Source organism: Caretta caretta, chromosome 1, assembly GCF_965140235.1.
Source record: "Caretta caretta isolate rCarCar2 chromosome 1, rCarCar1.hap1, whole genome shotgun sequence".
NCBI lineage: Eukaryota > Metazoa > Chordata > Testudines > Cheloniidae > Caretta > Caretta caretta.
Window position 1 is genome coordinate 287,686,583 of NC_134206.1, and position 22,833 is coordinate 287,709,415.

The 22,833-nt window shown below is 42.3% G+C and overlaps 1 protein-coding gene across 2 annotated transcripts in view; it reads left to right on the forward strand.

Annotated features, from left to right (window-relative positions):
- The window catches only part of PTPRB (protein tyrosine phosphatase receptor type B), a 105,118-nt gene extending 98,788 nt beyond the window's left edge, over positions 1–6,330 (forward strand). For both annotated transcript variants that reach the window (XM_048835789.2, XM_048835788.2), the window contains 2 exons: positions 871–991; positions 1,906–6,330. In XM_048835789.2, coding sequence (XP_048691746.2) covers positions 871–991; positions 1,906–1,928 — 144 coding nt within the window. In that variant the 3' untranslated portion in view covers positions 1,929–6,330. The remainder of the gene's footprint in view (positions 1–870; positions 992–1,905) is intronic.
- Positions 6,331–22,833: the final 16,503 nt, after the last annotated feature.

Genomic DNA, 22,833 nt, shown 5'->3' on the forward strand with positions numbered 1-22,833 from the left:
TTGACTTTTTTTGGTAAAAACCATCCATATTTAAATATAATTTGTTAGAAAAGGGTCCCACAGGCTTCCCTTGTCCAGTATAAACAGGGCCTAACTGCACTTCCCTGCCCAGCATGGAAGTTATCAGGAAGTTATCAGGAAGTTACTCTTGTTATCAGGAAGGTCGAAAAACATACTTGACTGGGGCTTACTTCATTATGTTACATGAGGCTTAATGTTTTGCATGGGTAGCAACAGTAAACTGGAAAGTTGCTACACAGATCAGTTGTGCAGAACCCGGAATTTCCATGTCACAGGAATTTCTGCTATTTCAAAATTTGTTTAGTTCTGAATCAGAATGAAAATAAATAATTCTGAAATTTCCCATGAAACAAACATTTTGAAAAAAATTAAAGTTTTAGGTCAATGGAAACATTTCATTTTGACTTCGATATTTTAATTTTTTTCATTATTTTAACAGTATGAAATAAAAGCTATTTCAAAACTAAAAGTCCATTTTGATTTGGAAAAATTGAAACAGTCCATTCCAAATTTGTTGAAACAGAACTTTTTGACATTTTTTGAAATTTTTTTTAAATTTATTTTCCAAAAGAAATGTTGGTATCGACATCCCACGGGAATTTTCAGTTTCAACAAAATGCCATTTTTCAGTGGAAAAATTTTCCATTGGAGAATTTTCCAAACCTGCTCAAATAATAACCTTATGAAAAAGATACATTCCCATAACAACTGACATGGCTTTTTATCTCCCTTAGAACAAAGGTGTTGCAAAACACTCCATGTTTTACCATTCAATGGCATCTGAGTGTGAGACTTTCTTACTCCTTTGCAGATTCACTAATTTCTGACACTTCCCTCCCTCTTTTCCAGTGTCAGTATGTCTATTTACATCAGTGTGTGAGAGACGTGTTAAGAGCAAGAAAGCTACGCAGTGAACAAGAAAATCCCTTGTTTCCAATATATGAAAATGTGAATCCAGAGTATCACAGAGGTAGGAACAAAGTTATTGAATTATAAAGCTTTTCAGATTCACAATTTAATAGCTAGGGACATATTGCATTATCTCTTGCTTGGGTTATTATAACCTCCTGTCAGACATTCTCTCGTCCACTCTATCCAAAATGCTGGTGCTACGGTTGTCTTCCTCTCTTGTCATTCTGGCCATCTCATTCTCCTCTTCATTGGCTTCCCCACTAAATCCCAGCTTCACCTCCACACCTACGTCTCTGATCTCATTTCCTCCTGCACCACTCACTCACATCATATATACCTCCCAGTGCCATCACCTTACTACTCCCATTAGCTTTCTTTCACACTCTTTTCTATCTCACACATTATTAAGCTGTCCCCTATGACAGGAACAGCCTCCAAGACTCCGCCTCATTAAAACTCACTCCACCCAGAAATATTTGCTTCCTCCTTCACTCACCAACTGTCTCTTCCTGGTTTCCCTTGCGTATTCTTACCTCACATCTCACATTTGTCTGGTCCATTTTACTTATAAGCTTGTTGGGAGAGAGAAAGTGTTTTATTTTCATGCAACACCATGTATATTTCCAGTGCAACACAAGTGATGTTTAACAGTACTAAGTGACATTTGCTTTCCATTGTTGATGACCTATCTTCAAAGCCTGGTTCCTTTCCCAAGTGGAAAAGAATTTGGTGATCTGACTCCCACCTCCACAGGTGAGAGGCCAAAGACTGAAATAACAGGAGTTGTACAGCTCATGACTGAAGTGTAATGACGGAGCTGTGAGTGGGAACTTGCTCAGTGTCTCCCTCTTGTCATACCAATCTCTAGCCAGTGCTGGTGCTCCGCCACTTCTCCACACATCATATTCATCTGCTAAAGATGGAAAATAAAACAGACTGGTGATTTTTCTAATCTGTTTTCCTTGCTTTCAGATGCTGTTTATTCAAGACACTAAGAATGTAACAGACACCTGCTTTTGTGATCAGATCTGTTAACTTTGTGTGAGTGAGTGAGTGAGTGTGTGTGTGTGTTTCATGCACTAGAGCAGTGCCAGACATTTCTATTGATGCTGTGTATAATTTATTGGTCTGGTGACTTTTTTAAAGATATATAATTTAAGTGTAATAGATATTATTGTATATAATTGTATTTTGGTGTTATGTAAAGATGTATTTTTTCTATAATGTTTATATTAATATTAAGCTTCAGATAATACTATTTTTCCATACTAAAGTTTTTAGGAACTTTTTTACATAAACTATTTTAAACTGTGTGTCAGAAAGAACTGCTGAGTTTGGAGTAGGTTATGTATTGGCACTTAATATACAAGAAAAATCTATTAAGGATAGCCAGCCTTTTTAGCTGACTCAGTGTTCACAAGATGAAATAAGATACATGTCAGGTAAAGGAATTCTAAACTTTAAATTGATTGCTGATTGCTTGTGGATTTCATCCATTCTGATCAAATCACAATGCCAGGGTGCTGCAATGTACCATTTACCAAAACCTCATTAACATCCAAATAAAAAACCGTCCACTTCACTATGAGCAACTGTTTCACTGTAATCTGAATGTTAGTGGAAAAATATTAACATATGTTGCCTTGAATTTTAATAGAACTCTTCTTTTACTCTGATGGGAGGTCTGATTTTGATTTGACCTGCACGACTACGTAAATGAATGCAGCGAAAGATAATAAATAAACTACACATGAATTCACCCTGATTGACATGCAGAGACTTACTTCCATGAGGATGCAAAACCTGGCAATTTTTATCACTCTTTAAAACAAAAGTCTTTATTAAAAGAGTTTAAAGGCAGGGCTGGATGACATCAGTATAGACCCCCCACAGGAATATACAGATTTACAGATGCCAAAGATGGAAACAGTTTGCACAGTAATAGTGGCATTTAAGCTGCCATTGGTCTTTATTGGAGATCACTTTTCCCTTGAAGATACTGTAATCTGAGCACTAAAGATGGAAACAGTTTGCACAGTAATAGTGGCATTTAAGCTGCCATTGGTCTTTATTGGAGATCACTTTTCCCTTGAAGATACTGTAATCTGAGCACTCCTAGCAATAGCGTTTGTTTCTTTGTGTTTAAAAAAACTCACTTTGAAGTAACAGGAACGGGACAGTTCACTATTAAAATATAATGAATACTTTGTTTAAAGAACAATCCTTTCCAAAGGAGAAAGGAAAGGCTTGGTAGTTCGGCCTGCCTTCCGATCTCCTCCCACACAGGTTATCTGGCCTGCCACAAGACAAAAACTTTGAATATTTTTGTTGAGAGGAAGGGGCAGAGTTGTTTGGAGGAGAAGTTGTTCAAATGAGCCTCTGATGCTGTAAATTCTCTGTTCTTTAGCATGTCAGTACCCCCACTCCAGACTGTGTGGCCCATAAAGTTTAATACTGTCCCAACCAGCACTTCAGGACAGCCCCAGCTGCGGGGAGAAAACAGCTCCTGTTCCACAGAATTAAAATAAAATCATGTATTAGGGTTGAGAAGAAGGAACCTTGCCCCAGGTTCCAAGAAGAGAGGACATAAGCTTTTTTTGCACCGCTGCATGCTGAGGCTAGTCCCTCCCTGCTGCGGAAACACCCATGAAAGTGACAATAGAAGAGCAGAGGAAAACACCAAGGCTGCCCTTGCAGAATTTTCCTCAAATTTTCCACTCAGTGGGGTTGGTGGGTTTGGCCAACACAGAACAAGCAGGGATTTCTACTCAAAACACTGTAGGTCACCCAAAGTCCCCTAGATAGACCATCCCTACAGTCCCTGTGTCTCTCCACTCGCTCTGGAGTCCCCCAGACACCCTTCCTGCAGCTGCTCCAGAGCCCTCCCTTTATATGAGGTTTCACAGCTGCTCGAAAGCTTTAGGCTGCTTTAACTGTTTGGATAATTTTGTGTGACAATGACCTTGATTCCCTGGCCTGTTGGCCCCCCCACCGCACACACACACACGCACTGCAGTGACTGAGGCATGAGGTTAGTTCCCATCAGTACAACTGCATGTTGAAGGAATGTCAAATGCACCATATAAATTATTCCTCCCTAGCTAGTACCATGACATTTTTTTCTGCTAACGAAATGAAACCTGTTCAATAATGTGCGCTTGGAGGGCACGAGTCCATGTCTGTAAATGGTGTATAGATGTAGTTCATCATTTTCAAAAGCCTACAAAGCATAGTCTGCTTTTTATTTTAAAAGGTGTTTTCCTGCCTCTATGGCTTTAAAGTGCACAAATCAGCAGCCAAAACATGATGCCCTAGCCAAAGTCTGTTTTCATCATTTCTTTACGCTAACAGTGCCTGTGGGTCATGAACTTTTTCCTCCCTGTCATTTACTAAAATGATGAGCAGCCCTAAACACTCGCGTACTGTGCTCTTGAACAGCTTCACGTTTCTCCCTAGATATCTGACAGTGCACACACACACACACACACACAGTATGACAGGTTCTGCGTGCTAGCTAATCAGCTGACATATTCATATGGAGCCAGTATAATTATACTGAGAACAAATAAATGTCAGAAGCTCTGTGATATTTTTGGTGCAAGCCACCAGTTAGTATAATTAATTATATTTATTGTGCCTTGACATAGAAAGCCAGAACCAATAGGGAACTCTTAGAGCAAACAGGCTGGACTATATTGAAGAAGGATAGCTGTTAAGGAACATAATCCTCAACTGAAGATTTTTATATACTGTAAAGCTAAGAATCCCCTTCCTGATGTTTTCCAATTGTAAGGTTAAAAAGCAACACTCAATGTTGTTTTCCCTTGAGCTAGGATTTGCACACTTGGGGCTCAGTCTTATAAAAACACCCCCCCCCTTTTCCTCATGTGAGGAAATTAATAGCAATGGGACTATTTACATGAGCAATGACACCTACGTACAGCATCATTTGCAGGCCTGGGCCCTTAGTTAATATTTTTTTTGATTGAAAAGTATTTAATAAAAAGTGTGATGAATTGTTTTAGTCTGTGCAATACCAATGCAAGGCCTACTACCTATTTTAGCAAAAACTTTCACATAACATAGCTAGAGATTTAGAGAAGAGGTGGGGTTTTTTTTTATTACAACTTGGTCATTCAAATAAATGATTGCAATAGACACACTGTGAAGCGGTCATGAAAGTGCAACTTTATAAATTGTATCTGCTGCTATAGTTATTTATATGGCTTAAATGTGCTTGATAAATGCCTGCCAAAAAAAGTGCTCCTTATGTAGCGGCTTAAAGAATTTCCCTTTCGCTGGAGTGCCCATAAAGACCTAAGAGCAGTTTTGTGTTCAGCTTACACAGTATGCCATGGCATTGATGCTGTGCCTTGGAAAGCAAAGTGCTGGACCCACAGACAGCAAAGTGAGACCAAGTACAATGCAAAGTTACTATTCCTAAACTGGGTGGTAATGGCCTGAGCGTTATCACCTGGGAGGGTGATCTGCAGTGACTGAGCCAAGAGCCATAGATTGTAGCTACTCATGTGTAACACTGAGGTATGGCCTACAGCAACTGCATGTCCTTGTACACAATGCACAAGCCATAACTAGCATGGCTCACAATTGCATATAATTAGTTGCCTGTCTGTCAATGCTTCAAGGACATTCAATTGTGTGAATAGGCTGAAGCATAAGATGAGTCATTTTGTTGATGCCTCAGCCTCTACCTTCTGAGTGTTGCATTCTGGGCCCCATTGTCCCTGGAGGGGGCATCTCTGAATTAAAGATGAATTTCCACTAGCAGGCTTCCTGTGGCCTGTTGTCCTGTGACCATCCCCTTTCTCCCTGGTGTAGTGACACTCCTGTGCCCAAAGTAAAGCAGCTTATGACTCGCAACCTAGCAGATCAATGCATTAGATAAGATTGGTCTTGTTGAACGACTGTAGCAGAAAATACATATGACTATGGACTAGTGTGAAACTGTGGTATACAGTATCAGTAATGGTGGGTGAGTAATTTGCAGGTTGGCTTTTTTTTTTTTTTGTTTAATTTGAAAGCTAAAACCATACAGTAAGTCAAGTCAAGGAGCTGACTATATGGTGTTCTCAAATAGCACACTACTTTACATTGCTAAACAATTTTTTTAAAGCTATCTAGTCATAAATTCTGTGCGTGGGTAAAGTTTCAGAAAAAAATGGTTGCAGAAAAATATTCCATTTTCATATGCTATATAATTATTCATATTTGTGTTTCTAACAAACAATAGGTGAGCACAGAACTACACTACTATTGTTTATTTAATTTATGTATTTGTTACATATAGTTTTATAGTTTTTACTCCAGGCTACAAAGCAAATATATTTGAGTGTATTTTACACAGCGTTCATGAATAAAACAGTTCATTTAAACTCATGTCCTCGTCCTCTATTTGACTTTTTTTGCATTACGGATTTGTATTGTCCTGTTGTTTAGGGAATAGGTCATACGTGAGTTTGATTTTTAAATTAGACTGTCTTCAGAGAACATTAAATTCATCAACGACTGTGCGCTCGTGAGAGAAGTACATACACCATATACTACTGAGTGGCGGTGGCTTTTTCCTCCCAAATACTTTTCTCTTGGCCTTTAGTAACCAATGTGAAATCTCTTAGCCAAAGTTCATTTTCAGCTGTCATGTCGCTCAGGCACTTCAGCTCCTGCTCTTCCATAGACGTGTCACAAGGCACCGGTACCAATTAGAACAGATCCTCAGCTAAAGTAAATGGGCATCTCTCCACTGACTGCCGTGGAGAAACATAAGTTTACACCAAGATTTGAACCATGCTAGTTAACAACTAGCTTTTTTGCCTTTAAAGACATTATTTTGCTTGCAGGCCTAATATTACTAAGTAAGTCAAACAAGCATTTTAGCTGTGTTGGCCTGTAGTTGCAATTTGGTGTTAAGAACAGGCCGTTCTGTTTATTTGAAGGGAATAGTGACATTTGTCTACCATTTGGTATTCACCAGTGCCTCTAAAGCTACTGCTACATGCGAAGCAGCGGGTGTGATTTCCTGCTTTTGTAGGCAGACTTGTACTCGCTCTCATTGAGCTAGTTCATTAAAAATAGCAGTGTGGGCCACACTAGCATTGGCAGCGGCTTTGTGCACTAGTGACCCTATGTACAAACCCACCTAGACCCCCCCCGACCCCCCCATGGGCATGAAGTCATGGGGGTGAGCCTACCTGTGCTATTGCAGCTACACATCTGTTTTTAACAGTGAGCGCTAGCATGAGCAAGTCTGCGTGCGATGGGAGTTACATCGTCCCCCGCCCCCATCCCCTCCCAGCCCAGCTCCAAGTGTAGCCGTAGCCGTAGCCAGAGGTGATGTGTGGTGAGGACAAAAAGTCAGTTAGAACTTCTATGCATGAGCTAAAGGGCTTAGCTCTCAGTCACACTCTGTGCTGACCCACACACATCTACAAAACAATAGCACTGAGGCACTGGTAAAAGGCAATATGTTCTGTAGCTTGGCAAAAGTCACTAATGTAGCAGAAAGGAATAAAGATTAACCTTGCTCTAGATCAGTGGGTCTCAACCTATTAATCATTGTGGGCTGCAGGTTGAGACCCACAGCACTGCGCCCCCTCCCCCCCACAACCCTCCTCCTACATACACCGCTATGCCGCTCCTGGCCCCACTCTGTGGAGGGGTCTCTGCACTGAGTGGGGCCAGGAGCGGCACCCCCGTGGTGAAGCTGGGTGGCAGGGACCCCAGACCCTGTTGTGTGTGGCTGGATGGCAGTCCCAACTCAACCCTGCCGCTAACCCTGACCCCGCTGTGCGGGGCCTGCAAGCAGCCCCAACCCTAGACCCTGCCATTAACCCTGACGCTGGCCATGTGGGACAGGCCGGCAAGCCCGACCCTGACCCTTGCTTTGTGGGATCGGACAGCAGCCCCGACCCGGATGCTGCTGTGTGGGGCTTGGCTGCTCTAGATACCTGTTGGAAAAAGAACCAGCAGGACTATATTATTTTGTTTCTGGACTTTAGGTTTCCCAGGACATGGCAACGACAGAGAAAATATTACCAAAATCAAATGGAAGCCCCAGAGCAAGGTCATATTAGATTTTATAGCGGGATGGAGCATTTTCTAGCCGGGGGGGAGGTGTCACACCTGGCTACTTGATAGGTGGCCTGTTTCTCATCCTTTTGCTGTGCTACTCAGCCTGTGTCTAGGTTATTCATTTTTTCCTTCCTAGTCATTATCTTCAATGGCAGCTGGTATACCAAACCTAGGCATAGCCATGACTGTCCCACACCTTGTTTCTTGCTCTTCTTCATGGTAAAGCTAGTATGTCAGCAACCAGCACAGTGAAAAGAGTCAGATGTTACTAATGAAGCCTTTATAATGCCCTCATTGAAACTACGTCTAAAAACTTTAACTTATAGAAAACCCCTGCCATTCCAGTGACCAATGCCCCGCTCCAGAGCCCTGTGGTTAGAGTGCCCATCAATGATATTCAAGACCACCATTCAAATCCTAACGCTGTCTGATGCAGCGACTTGCACTCAGGGCTTCTAGCTGAGTGTGCTAACCACTGGGATAGATCAAGAGTGGCCAACCTGAGCTCGAGAAGGAGCCAGAATTTACCAATGTACATTGCCAAAGAGCCACAGTAATACATCAGCAGCGCCCCATTAGCCCCCCACACCCATGCCTCCCACCCAGCAGCAGCCCCACCAATCAGCACCTCCCCTTCTCGCCCCATCAGCTGTTTTGTGGTGTGCAGGAGGCTCTGGGGAGGAGGAGGAGGCGCGAGGGCACGGCAGGCTCAGGGGAGGGGGCGAGAAGGGGTGGAGTGGGGGGTAGAGCCTGGGGCAGAGCCAGGGGTTGAGCAGTGGGCACCCCCCCACCGCACATTGGAAAGTTGGCGCCTGTAGCTCCAGCCCTGGAGTCGGTGCCTATACAAGGAGCTGCATATTAACTTCTGAAGAGACGCATGTGGCTCCGGAGCCACAGGTTGGCCACCCCTCGGCTAGATGCTAACCTGAGTTGGAGGTGAGCGTTCTCATTTTTGCCTGTTGAGTATTTTATACAAAGTGAAATATCTTCAAGGAGGCACTGGGCCTAGACAGATGAACTGAATATCCCAGCGTAGGTGCTGGAACTAGGGGTGCTGCCGCTTCGCCCCCGCTTGATGGGTTTCCATCATATACAGGGTTTATAGTTTGGTTCAACGGCTCGCAGCACAAATTGTTCCATCGCCCCTGTATCCCAGTGGTCAGGGCACTTACCTAGGAGGTGAGCAACATGGCTTCAAGCCCCTTGCTCCAGCTCAGGCAGAGTAGGGATTTGAAGCCAGCGGTGGGGAGGGCTTTCTGCTTGGCCTGCCAGGTGGGAGGGGAAGGGAGAGGGCCCCCCACCCCGGCACACTCGGCCCCTGCCCCGGCAGCTGGGCCCCGGCTGGAGGCAAGAGGGGCAGGACCAGTCACTTCTCACACCTGTGCAGCGTGGCTGCCAGAGAGAGCCAGGCTGGAGCCGCAGCAGCAGGCCGACCCCGCCGGGGACAGGGGCTGAGTGAGTCAGAGTCTCCCCCCGGCATGTTTCTGACTCATTTGGCCCCTGTCCTGGGCAGCCGGGCCTGGGGAAGGGAGGGAGGGCAGCCACTGCCCCAGCAGAGCTGTCTCTCAGGCAGCTGCTGTGCCGCACAGAGCAGTGACCCGGAGCGGCCAGCTTCAGCCGCTTGAGAAGGAGCTCCACCCTGCTCCCCGCCCGGGCCCAGCGTGCTGCGGGGGGGGGCAGCAGGAGAAAGACAGAGACCCCTTCTCCCCCTGCAGGTAACCTGGGGCGGGAAGAGCATGGCAGCCCCAGGCTGCGTGCGGGGGCAAGGGGGTTGCTGGGCAGAGGAGACATGTGAGGTGGTCACACGTCTTCCCCTTAGATTGTGCCCCCTCCCCCCACACACACACTATTGGGAGCCACACGTTGTCTATGTTTGAACCTGTCACCCCCCTCATATTCTGGGGCAGTGCTCTGAGCACTGTGCTATTGGGTATAAGGGGGAAGGGCTCTTCCTGTATAGGGTATGATCTAGGGGAGATGCTCTGAGCAGGCCTACCTTGTTGGGCCCTTCAGGGGTTTACCGAGCCGTAGGCTCCTGCTGGATCGGGTGTGAGCTAGGCCGGTGTCAGGATTCAGGCAGCTGCGTGCACAAACCCACTCAGAAAAACGCCTGAGGTATTTGACTGGCAGAGATTGTAGTCACCTACAGAGTTAGGCACCAGCTTATCAGGGGTTTTGAGGCTCTACGTTTTGAATTTAGATGCCTAAATCCCTGCATCGATAGAGCTCATAGCCCTTATGTGTCGGGTTAGTGAGCCCACTGTGCCCTTTAGTCACAGCCCCACACCCAAACAATGACCCACTCCAGAATCCCTCCATCTTCTCCCAGGTGCGATGGCCGTTGCCAGGGCTCTGTGCTCTGCAGAACACAGAAGCTCCCCGTGCTCTCGCTCAGTAGCCTGCCCCTCCCTGCACCGGAGAACTACAGTAGCTAAACACTGAGCTGTTTAAGGGATTTACTCAAACTCACATGAGAAATCTGCAGCTGATCATGGGTAACCAGACAGCAAGTGTGAAAAATGGGGATGGGGGGTAATAGATGCCTATAAATGACAAAGCCCGACGAATCTCAGCACTGTCCCTATAAAGTCAGCCGCTGACCCAGGAATTGAACCTTGTTCCCCTGCAAGCCTAGTCCACACTAGCCTAGCTACTTGGCCATCCTTCCTCCCCCCTTGTAGATGGCAAGCATCAAAGATTTTCAACAGGTGTGGGAGCAGTGCAAGACGATGAAGGCTCAAAAAAGTGAGCTAGTTGTTAGGAAGACCCCGCCTGCAGAAGGAGAGCAACGAAAGGAAACAAAAATCGATGGCTTTAAGAGCAAGCCAGTATGAGAGACTATCTGAAAAGGCGCAAGTAGAGAATGCATGTGCCTGATATTTCAGTTACATTTGCATGCATTTTCACAAAGGTGGTGTAGGGCTACAATAGCAGAATTCACTTTCATAGAACCATAGGATATCAGGGTTGGAAGGGACCTCGGGAGGTCATCTAGTCCAACCCCCTGCTCAAAGCAGGACCGATCCCCAATTAAATCATCCCAGCTAGGGCTTTGTCAAGCCTGACCTTAAAAACTTCTAAGGAAGGAGATTCCACCACCTCCCTAGGTAACGCATTCCAGTGTTTCACCACCCTCCTAGTGAAAAAGTTTTTCCTAATATCCAACCTAAATCTCCCCCACTGCAACTTGAGACCATTACTCCTTGTTCTGTCATCTGCTACCACTGAGAACAGTCTAGAGCCATCCTCTTTGGAACCCCCTTTCAGGTAGTTGAAAGCAGCTATCAAATCCCCCCTCATTCTTCTCTTCCGTAGACTAAACATCCCTAGTTCCCTTTGAAAATTTTAATAGATTAAAAATATGAAGATCTTCTGAAGAGCTTTTATAAACAGACGCTGGGGGAGCAGCACAGGGCCCTGTGGCAAAACATCCATTGCCGTGAATGGGAACAGGATGGTGGCCAGAAAAAGCAATTTGGTTTTATTTCCTATCCTACTGCGAATAGGGAAATATGAAAAGTGCAAGGGGGTTAGTAGCAATACAGAGGGGAAAGCGAACGCCTTCCTGAAGAAGCAAACACATATCATATACTGTGTAGTAATGGTACCAGAATATACCTCAGTGTAAGCTGAGCTATACTGTAGAAGTAATTACTAAAAAATAATTAAATGCAGAAAAATAAAATAAAGTTTCTCAAATGCCGCACACTGCAAGGGAAGGAAAATGAAATGCAAATAAGGGAGAGAGACAAACAAGTTCACATGTTATCTGGGGGCATTTTAATTGCCTGTCACAGTGATTTCACTAGTGTTATTTTAGACTAGGTAAAACTGAAGAAACACAGAGGTAACAAAGAATGTTATTCAAGCATCAAACAACATGAGAGAATATGGGCTCAAGATGTGATAAATGCAACCATACAGTTAGCTTACCCCTGTATCTAAAGAAAGAAAAATATTTTTTGAGTATCAGACATTTAGCAAATGAGCTAACAGAAATTGAATCCACACAAGAAAGGTTGGAGAGAACTAAAAATATCAAAGGACCCTGCTATAGTGTAACCCACACACGTCCTGGGTGTGGTGTTCTGTCCCATCTAGTGGCACCAAGACCACTTAGATAGAGAGGTTCATGAATCTGCTCTACAGCCTCAGCTAACAGGCAGTTGGCTTTTAGCTCATGTGGTAGAGGATCATGTACTAAGCTCCAGAGGTCCCAGGTGCAATCCTGCCGACTGGGGTCTGTTGGTGTTATAATAGCACATCATTCCCCTTAGAGCTGGTTAGACCATGTGACAAATTCTTGTGCATCATTTTTTTCCTCTCCTATTTGCTCTGCACTTCTCTAGGTGGTTGGAAAATTTCCATTAAAAGTGTCAAAATTTTCACCAAACTGGCAAAAAATTCAAATCAGCTGTAATGCCAAACATGGGGCCTGCTACATCCAGGTGGTGTTGTTATGATTTATATTATCATAGTGTCTAAGAGCCCAGTCATGGACCTCGACCCCATTGTGTTAGGTGCTGTACAAAAGGACAGACCATGCCTCAAAGAGCTTACAATCTACGTATAAGTGACAACAGAAGGATATAGATAGACCAACTGGGGAGTACAAGGAAACAATCGGTCAGCGGGTTAGCCTGTGGTCTCAGCACAGCAGCAGCCTCATCATTATTAATTCTTTTGTCTGGAAAAAAACCTTGGTTTGTGGAAGCAGATGCTGAGTTCTCTCAACTTCCCTTGACTTTTAAATGAGAGTTGAGGATGTGCAGCATTCCTCAACAGCTGGCCTAACTTGGAGGGAATAATATTCACTCTTTACAGTGTTGGAAACAGCAATAGGAAGAGTAGAAAACCCATCACAGCCTTTTTTTAACAAGTTCTTAAACATGTGAGTATTTCTATTAGCCTCAGTGGGACGAGGCCTAAATGCCTTGTTGAAGTAGGGACCACGTGAGGAAAAGTGCAACAATCAGGAAATTTTGGGCCTCATTCTGCCACCCTTATTCATGGTTAGAAATACCTCATTTGGAGCTCAGTGAGAGAGCCTGTGAACTACAAGGATGGGAGAGGTTAGGCAAGTAAAGGACAAAGCGTAAAGCCCCAAAGCACCTCCACCAACAATACTTAAATTGACATTTTGATTAAGATTTCTTCACTAATCAATACAACATAACAAAACAGTTAAACTAAGAGCATGAACAATTAAAAATAATATGTAACACACAACCCAAGGCCACGGAGAATGTGTTTTTACTGAAATTTCAGCACTGGCTGTGATTTTGGCATTATCAACAAAACCCCAATGACTATATGCAATTCAGCTCTGATTCTCTTCCCATTGAAATGAATAGCAAAACTGCCATTGGCTTCAGTGGATGCAGGATTGGGCCCTCAATTGGTAACCAGAAAGTGGGGGAAACTAGTTTTTTTCAATTAAAGTCCCCTAGTGTATAGAACTACTGTGCACATACATATTATTATTTGTAGCATGGTAGGCTCCAAAAAATGATTGGGGCCCCACTGTGCTAGCCAATGTACAAACAGAGAGTGAGAGAGGGTCCCTGCCCTGAAGAGCTTATAATTTAAATAGGCAAGTGGGGAAAGAGACAGAACACAGAAGGGTATAATAAATACATGAGGGCAAATGGACCAAGAGGCGGAGGAGTGGGAGGGGAACCGTCCCCTTCTGCAAAGAATGAAAATAGCAGATTTTAAAAATACAAGTAGAATAAAAGAACAGTGATCGCCCACTAATTTGCATGTATTTGCTAATCAGAATGGTGACTGTGAAGCAGTGAGGAATTTGCATACAAGTGACAATTGGTTATGGGAGGAATACGCAGCTGTCGTGTGAACTGCAAGCCAGAACACCACACATGAGAGGGTAAGAAAATTGGGGAAGGATTGGGGAGGCCAAAGGGTGTTGTGAAGCCACCTATGCCCCTCAACCCCAAGCGCACCAAGCCACACTCTGACACACCTGGGAATCTGACCAAAAATATTTTAAACTGCAGATTAGAAACTATTTTTTTGGGGGGACTGTATCAATCAGAAGATTATAAATGGGTGATGGCCTATTTTGCTGCTAGATCACCACTTCAAATCCGTTTGCATGCACATCCAAGGGAAGAACTTGACTCACAATGTTATATATATATATATATATATTACACACACATACAGCAGACAAACATTCCCTTACCTACACCTCCTCAGTTTCTTTCCTTCTCTATTACTTAACTGTATAATTAAATTATGCAACTCAGGAAAGCGTTTTGGAAACCAGATGGTATGCAAAATGCTACACAAAGTAATGTTGTATTTTAAAGTTTTATTGCAGGCCACACACTCCAATCTGGTTGGTATATGGCCCTAGAATGAATTGCTTATTAAAGGCTGCTTATGTGATGGTTGTCTGCTAGAGAAAATTAATAGCCCTTGAGCCTCCAACCTGGTATTCAGAACTAAATAATCAATCACACATTTCACAGAGTACTGTTGCAAATCTTGTTCTGACTGCACAGAACAAGGGTCCAAGCTTGAATTCGATCCTGACATCCAAGACATGGCAGATGTCATGACAAAGAGGGAAATTGGTTCTCAAAGCAAGAGATCGGTGAGCCAAAGGACAAACCATGTGCAAGTCTGGAAAGCCAGGGAAAGGCCCAGCAAGTGAGGACAAATAATATGAAGTGGGAGAAGCCACAGTACAGATATCAAGGTGAGACAGGAAATTCCTTGGGTCCTCCATCAGCTTTTAAATTCTGAAGCTGAAGTTCATTAGGAATAAATTCATAAATATTTATTGCAACTATTCTTTTACTGTTTGTTTTCTTCCGTGCATAGAGAAAGCCTAGAGACCTCTAAATATTGGTACCATATTGCATATAAAAGAGTTCCCCCCCACTCTAAGCTCTTCTTGACATTAGACAGATTTTCTTTACATGTATGAGCACTGGAGTAGTTCCACTGGGGAGAGCAACAGCAGGTGACCCAGCGTAAACCACTTACCCGTATCTGCCAGCATTAAAACACCTTGTCAGCTAGACCTAACCACGAAGATTAAAATGCTGGTGAGCCAGCCAGGCTTCCACCACTGATGAGGCTGTACCAGTGGCAGCACTGGTGGAAAATTAAAGAAAAAAAAGTCTACCAGGTTCACGGTCTAGGAAACGGACCCCTTGCTGACATGAATTATCAGCACCAGGTCCTCCAGAATCAGGGTTGAGAATATAGATAGGCCAAAGCTCTTTTCCGCACCACTACAGTCAACCAATTTGCACAAGTCTGAAATGGTGCTGTAAACTGTTCTCTGCCCTCTCTACACCAGTAGTTAAAACAATGTCCATGAGTTAGGTGGGACCCACTATTGACAACCATTATCACCAGCAGGTCAATTTCCTAGCATAGATGGAGCTAAGCTGACTTCAGTCTCAAAGAGGCTCATATGCAGAGAGAGTTTAACAGCTAAGCTAAATAACAGCAGATGTTTAGAAAAGGGATAACAGACAAATGTGTGAGTCATAGAGTGCATGTAAAAAACATCATTAGACAAAAAAGCAAAGGCAGCATGAGACCGAATGGTAAGAAGGGAATAAAACAAAAGCAAAGGAAGCATGCTGTCTTCATTCCCTATGAGACTGTGATTGCCCCACTGGCCAGTGTTATGAACACTGGTGTTTCAAAGTCAAAGCCACATACATTTCTAAAATGCTGTGTTAAACAGAGCTGTGCTCTAAGGTGAAACTGGTAAGCTGGGATGTTCTGCTCCTCTGGGAGCAGCACATCTGTGAATAGTGCAGGTATCCAGTGGAATGGGCTGGACACTCCACAGCAACACTCGGAGGGCTCAGGGGTTCAGGTGCACCAGTTGCTAACCTGCAGAGGGACCGCTCAGCCCACATGTGCTTGTGTTGCCTGTGGCTGCTGGAGTTGGGAGGCTGACACACACACAAAGCTTCCTCACGCTAAGGCAGGTTGTAGCAAGATGCCTTGCAAACCTGGGTACCCCTGGGAAGTGTCACATGGTAGTAACAGGGCCTCTTTAAATCAAGATTAGGTGTTAAAGGGAGCCAAATTATCAGAATTTCTTTGTGATACAGTAATTAATATTACCAACGCCGTCATTTGACTCAGTCTGCGAACGCTGCAAGTCAGTGAAGCACAACGCTTGCATTGAATTTTAAATGGATCAGTTAAAATAGATTTTTTTGCAAATTAAAAAAAGAATCACTAATTCGATGTTTGATTTTTTTTTCTGAGACATCACTAAAATCTCAGCCATCTTGATAACCAACCTAGAACACATAACCTAAGGGAAGAATATTATTAGACAGACATGGCTGATAGAGGAACAATACAATGAGGAGGAACGCAACTCGGTACAGAATGTCTTAGTGCTCGTCTTCACTATGGGGGTAAGTCGACCTAAATTATGCTACTCCAGGTATGTGAATAACATAGCTGGAGTCGATGTAGCTTAGGTCGACTTACCCTGGTGTCTTCACTACACTATGTCGACAGGAGATGCTCATCCCTTACTCTTCTCTGAGAGCTCGAGTTCTGGGATCAACCGGAGAACACTCTGCCATCGATTTAGTGGGTCTTCACTAGATCTGCTACATCTATCCCTGCTGCATTGATTGCAGCAGCATCGATCCCTGTGGTGAAGACCAGCCCTTAGATGATTAACAGCTACTTATCGAGACAGACAGAGCTCAGTATAGATGAATGCAGAATGAGGAGGAGTTTGGTAAATCTTTGCCACGCCATTCAGTGTGTGTGTGTGTGTGTCATCAGTATGATTAAGAAAGAAACAACAAAGTGAAAAGGGAAAGTATGTGCATTATAAATGAAGGAAGGAAATGAGACTATTCTCAATCTATATAATTAAGAGACATTGTTAAAGTTGCAACCAGCTTCCATTATAAAGTCCTATGTTGGCACATGTATCAGTTTGGCATGGGCTGTAAACCATCACATTTACTCTGAAGGCAAAAAGAGAGAAACTTTCTTAAAACTTTGCAGGAACAAACCATTTTTGAGTAATTGGTCATTCAATATAACTCTGATTGGAAATGCTGATTTTTGTCTAACTTTTCTGTGTTTCAGTTTTGCCCAAAAATGACTTGTTACTGCTCAAACTTCCCACATAGTGAAAACTCCTTGACAACTCCTGCACCTACTGTAAATGAAGAAAATAGGTTATAATCAAGCAAAGTTATTAATGATTTCTTTTTGTGAATAGTTTTCAGCTTAGCTGATTTCAGTGGGAGCTAGAGACCCAGTTCTGAACTCATGGATGTCACTTGGGAGTTTTCTGCCATTGAGTTCAATCGGAGCAGGAGCAATCATTATGGATGAAATTCACTGCTGTGCAAAGGGCCAGTACAAAGTCTATGCATCACTTATTCCCACTTTATTCTCTGTTTAAAAGTGTAAGCAGGGCTTAAGTAGGATGTAAGCCTTGTGTTAGCCCTCTGCACATGGTGAATTTCACACCTATATAAATATGTTGTCCTCTAGTGGCTTGTTGCAGATTAGAAACAAATTCAGAGCACTTCTACAGGTGACAGTTAACAGAGACCTGTCTTAAACGCAAGGTGTAAGAAGAGCCTTTGATTTGGTTGCTAGAGGACCAAGATTCCAGGCCTGACTCTGCAGGCGTATGCTATTTGATTATGGAATTAAGGTTGCTTCCATGGTCCCATTATAAGGCTGAGGTTGAGTCCTTCTCATATTCCAAATAAAAAGAAGAGAAAAATCCAAATGCTTTCAAATTTGTAAGTGTTAAGGTGTTAATAAAATATGCAGATATACTGGAAAGGCGACTTGGTTTCCCACAAAATGGGTGATTTCAGTCCTACACACCAATACTTCTACATCAAAACAATGTATAATTTAGCTTTGTGCCATAATCACTCTTCTGTCTACTATCAGTCGTGGCTCTTCTTTTAGCATCTCTGCCTTCCAAGTAGCTTCCTCCCACTGCGTCTGTATTTGCTGTATCTCTCCTCCAACACTTCTAATTTATTAGCTTATATTTTTCAAGATATAAAACACATTTTATCTCCAGCTCCTCTTTCTAACCTGTTGTGGTGTCCTTTGTATTGTCTATCACTTTGATGTTCATAACTCCTCCAGATTCTGTATACTTTAAACATGCAATTAATTGGCTCTTTCTGTTGCCGTTCATATAATGAAGAAAGGCTGCTGAGGCACTTCACCACACACCTTAATGCAGCTGATGTACTGCCATTTATTATTGCTTTGTGTTGACAGTTCTTCAGCCAGAACTCTGTCTTTCATTGCTCGTAGCCAACCCGATTTGAATTAATTTTTCAAATGAGATTTTGAGCCACAGAAAACAATGCTAGTTGTTTTACTTCATCTGTAGTCCCATTATTCTCTAGGTTGGCTGTAAAAAATGCAATCGGGTTTATTGGACAATATTTGTTCTTAATAAATCCATGCCATTGCTGGTTCTGATTCTGTTATCCTCGAGGTATTTTCAGATTAATTGTATATGGTCCATCATTTTAATAAGGATTGAAGCTAGATTTCCTAGATCTGGAGGGATTGATTTAATGTTGGTACTGCATTTTCATTTTTCCTTTCTTCTGATACCAATTTTTCATGACTTTTCAAAACCGATTATCAAGGGTTCAGTCTATTTATTAGGAAATCTTCACAATCTGGGATGCATATCATCTGATTTACTGACTGGTCTATATTCAATTGTCTTCTCTGCTGCTTATAAACAGCTTTGTTGACAAGCTTTTCATGAATTCCTGACTGTCCAGGCCTGTTTTCTTAAACAGACTGATTTAAAGGATTAGTTCAATAGCTCAGCCATTTTAATGTCATTCAGGATTTCATCGCGTTCATTTATTAATGGGCCCACGTCCTTTCTAGCATTTCTTTTCTCACCGATCTAAAAGTCCTCTGTATAGTCCTTAGCCCTTTGGGCTAGCAGTGAGTCTACTTTTTTGCTGTCCTGATGCCCCCAAGTCTTAATTGCATTCTCATTTAGCTCTATCCTTCTCCTCCATGTCTAGTATGGGGTTCTCTTTCGGATTGCTCTCTCATGAGGACACATTCCTACCAACGGAAGCCTAGTTTTTCAAAACAAAATTTAGCAAGGTTCTAGCCTACATCAGTTATTTCTTGGCCTGACTTTGGTTAACTGCTTTTAGGCTTTATCATTCTAGGATTATAGGGTTCACAGGAGGTTACATCAATTACATTCTCTCATCAGAAAATGAGCAGTGTCAGTTTGTTCCATTGTCATCATGACAACACTTCAGTTCATTAATGTTTCTTTTTTTATCCTTACTCTCTCTTTGCTTCACAGTATCAGTCTCCTTTGTTATTATTCAACTGGAAGTAATTGTCAGATATTTTGGAGTTAAGAGAAACCTCGTGCTCTATTCCCTTACAGGATCATTTAACAAGCATAGTCAATTTTGAACTTGAGGTTGCTCTCCAATTTTAAGTCTCCTCTCACCAAAGCAGACATTCCAGTGCTCAGTGATTCCAAAATCTCCCTCTCTCTACCTTTGATACAGTCTTTGTTTGGCCTCAACTATCAGTTTTTCCTTTTTCACTCACAATGGGCACTGGAAAGATCTCTGAGATCATCTACCTCAATCCCATCTTCCACTCTTTTATCCCAGAACTCAATAATCTGCCACTGTTCCATCAAATCTCTCTTTGGTATGTAATGTAAACTGTACTGCTCCTATGGCACGCAGTTACAAAAATTAACGTGCAAATTTCACAAAATCAAAGAAAGTCATAGCCATGTGTTAAAATGGCTAATCTTCAAAACTCAGCTTGCAGTTCCACAAACTGCCTGTAGAGGGGCCCAGGCTTTGCATATTAGCCTCTTGTCAAGAGCCAGAAGGGTGCATATGAATTTATATATATAAATCTGTAATATTTGCTTATTCCCTGAAAAAGGACTAGAAATTGCTTCTTATTTCAGCCTACCAGCAAGAACACCCCCCAATCTGGATTTGTCCTCAGGCTGCAGTTACACGTTCTCTGTGTATATAAATCTCCCCACTGTATTTTCACTGAATGCATCCGATGAAGTGAGCTGTAGCTCACGAAAGCTTATGCTCAAATAAATTTGTTAGTCTCTAAGGTGCCACAAGTACTCCTTTTCTTTTTGTGAATACAGACGAACACGGCTGCTACTCTGAAAAAAGACAAGGAAACTTCACTGGTCTCTGAACAGCCCTGCTTTGGCACTCCTGGATTTTGAGATCAAAATGAACGCACTAACTTCCTTTGAGAACTGGTCCTTCTGAGACTCTCTTCAAACTATAAGAACTCTGTTTATTTAAATTGCTTTGCCTAGGAAACATGTCAGTTGGTGAAAGCTAGTATGTGACATCGAACCAGCTTGTGAGAATTGATTTTCCTATACTATTTCTGGAGAGCAACAAATGAAACTCAAAGCTGGAATGAGCCAAAAAGCTATGAAAAAGCTTGGCATATATTTTATACTGCTGTATATTATTAAATTAAAGACTCTTCCTCAGCAAATTACCCTTTATATAAACAGTACCAGAGAAGCTTCTAGTAGTCAGTCTCCTTTCTGGGAAATTTATTTTCAGGATGATTAATCTATGCATTACAGACTCTTTGGAAATAGGTTGTGCATTTTTAAAATATTTATTTCACATACAGTTATACAGTATGATGAGTAATTCTATTTACTTTTCTCATTAGCTTTTAAAATCTACAGGATGTATGCATAATGAATAGAAAGTGGTTTTCTGGACTATGAGATTGCAAACCTCCATTAGAATGATAAAACTGTGAATCAAACATTGCACATGTAGGCAATCGCTTTTATATGAGAACATCGCTTCACATGGTACACTCCCTACCCTCTCCCAGTTAATTGTAAACTTCCAGTCTGAGCCATTCAGCAAGGCTGTGATCTTCCAAGACTGTTTGATTGATTGCACAATCATTCTTTCCAAGGTTTTCTTGCTCATGTTTTTTATGCTTTTCATGGGTACAGATGATAGTTAGTCTGACATATCATCTTAACAACTTCTTTAGATGGCAAAATTAGGGAAAGCTTTTGTTTTAAGTTTAATAGAGGCTTGGCAGCTGCTCCATGCTGAGGAAAGGGACTGCTGATTTTCATGGAAATTAAATATGGAAGCAAACCTACCCTATGTTTTAAATGACTTCAGCAATGAAGCTTCCATTGCTTCTCTTGGGAAACTATTTCACAGTCTAACAGGTTACTTATTATAAACCCCTCCCTGATGCTTTTTGCACCATTCTAGATAATTCCTTCTGTTTCACCTCGGTCCCTCAAATATTTGTAGACAGGTAAAAGTTTGCAAAAATGGATATTTGTTATTTAAAAACATGTATGTGCAATATTGACAAAAGATCCTTTAGCAATCCACTCCTTTTATAAACATGCAGTCCACACTATCCCAGCATCTATATTATTCCCTCACTGGTATACATTTAAAATACATCCATTACTCTGTGTGTCATGAATAGGAATTACATCTTTTGCTGCCAGGGACTTGCACTTCTTGAAGTTTATTTAATCGCTATAATGAATGGTCCATTTGCTAGGGATTTAAAGACTTTTAATGTATTTTTCCCTTTGGCATCTCACTTATTAAACCAAGAGCTTTCCTTTTGCTCTGTCATCTGGACGCTGGAGGATAAGCAAGCTATATAGACCCTTCGTTGTACCAAAAGCAGAGATTTGTTTGATATGCCTCACAGTTGTACGTATACATATATGGTACTGGAAGGATAGCTTCTGTATGTCTGGAGCTGAGGCAAAGGGCTACAAGAGGATAAAAGAGGTAAGTGCAGGTTTAAAAATTCCATTATACTTCCACAGCATTAGAAACTGAGAAAATCCAGTCATGTCATCTTTATGGTGTCTAATTCTCACTAAAAGAATTAACCAGCTCTGTGAAGTTCCAAGGTAGGAGTATCCAAATGACTGTTTTGTTGTAATGCTTGGCTATCACATTTTGGTTGATTAGGGCCCAGCTCAGAGTCCATTGAAATGGGCTATGGCTCAGGCCTTTGGTGTATGCCACTTTTTTTTTCTGCTGGTGAGCTTTAGTGAAGTTCTCCCTCACCAGAGATTACACTCAAGAGATCAGAATATTGTTTAAACCGGAACTCTTTACTGGTAACCCTGTAACAACCCAAGGCAACAAAGCTCACAAAGACCACTGCTTAAGTAGCTCAAACTCCCGCTGGCTCACCAGAGCTGACTTGTGAACAGAGGACCAGCCTTAATGAGACAGACTGTGGAAATATAGCTCTCAAATTCCAACCAATTTTGCACAGAACACACAATTTACTCACAACGGGCTATATTTACACTACAAAGTGTGTGTGCTTACTTTTGAATGCTACGCAGACAGAATCAGAAGTGCCTTTCCTGCTCATGTAAATTGAGTTAAGCTTCTTAACGTAGTAGTTAATTTTTCTAATCCACCCCTGAATGTTTATTAATTCATTACAACTACAAAAACATGGCAAACACAATGTCTGAGAAGGTGGACTCAAAGAAACAATGTTCAAATAATTTCAAATAAGCACAAGAAGCTACTGGATTTGAATATTATATCAACAAACTGGTGCACATGAAAGAGAATGCACATTTTTTAATAAAGCTGTGCACTGGAGAGCATGATGAAACAGAGTCCTTCCAAGTAGTGGCAATATAAATATGGAATGAAATGGAGAACACAGACCAGTCTGATCTGCTTAAAATGCGACGCTTTCTTAGCAGATCTCTGG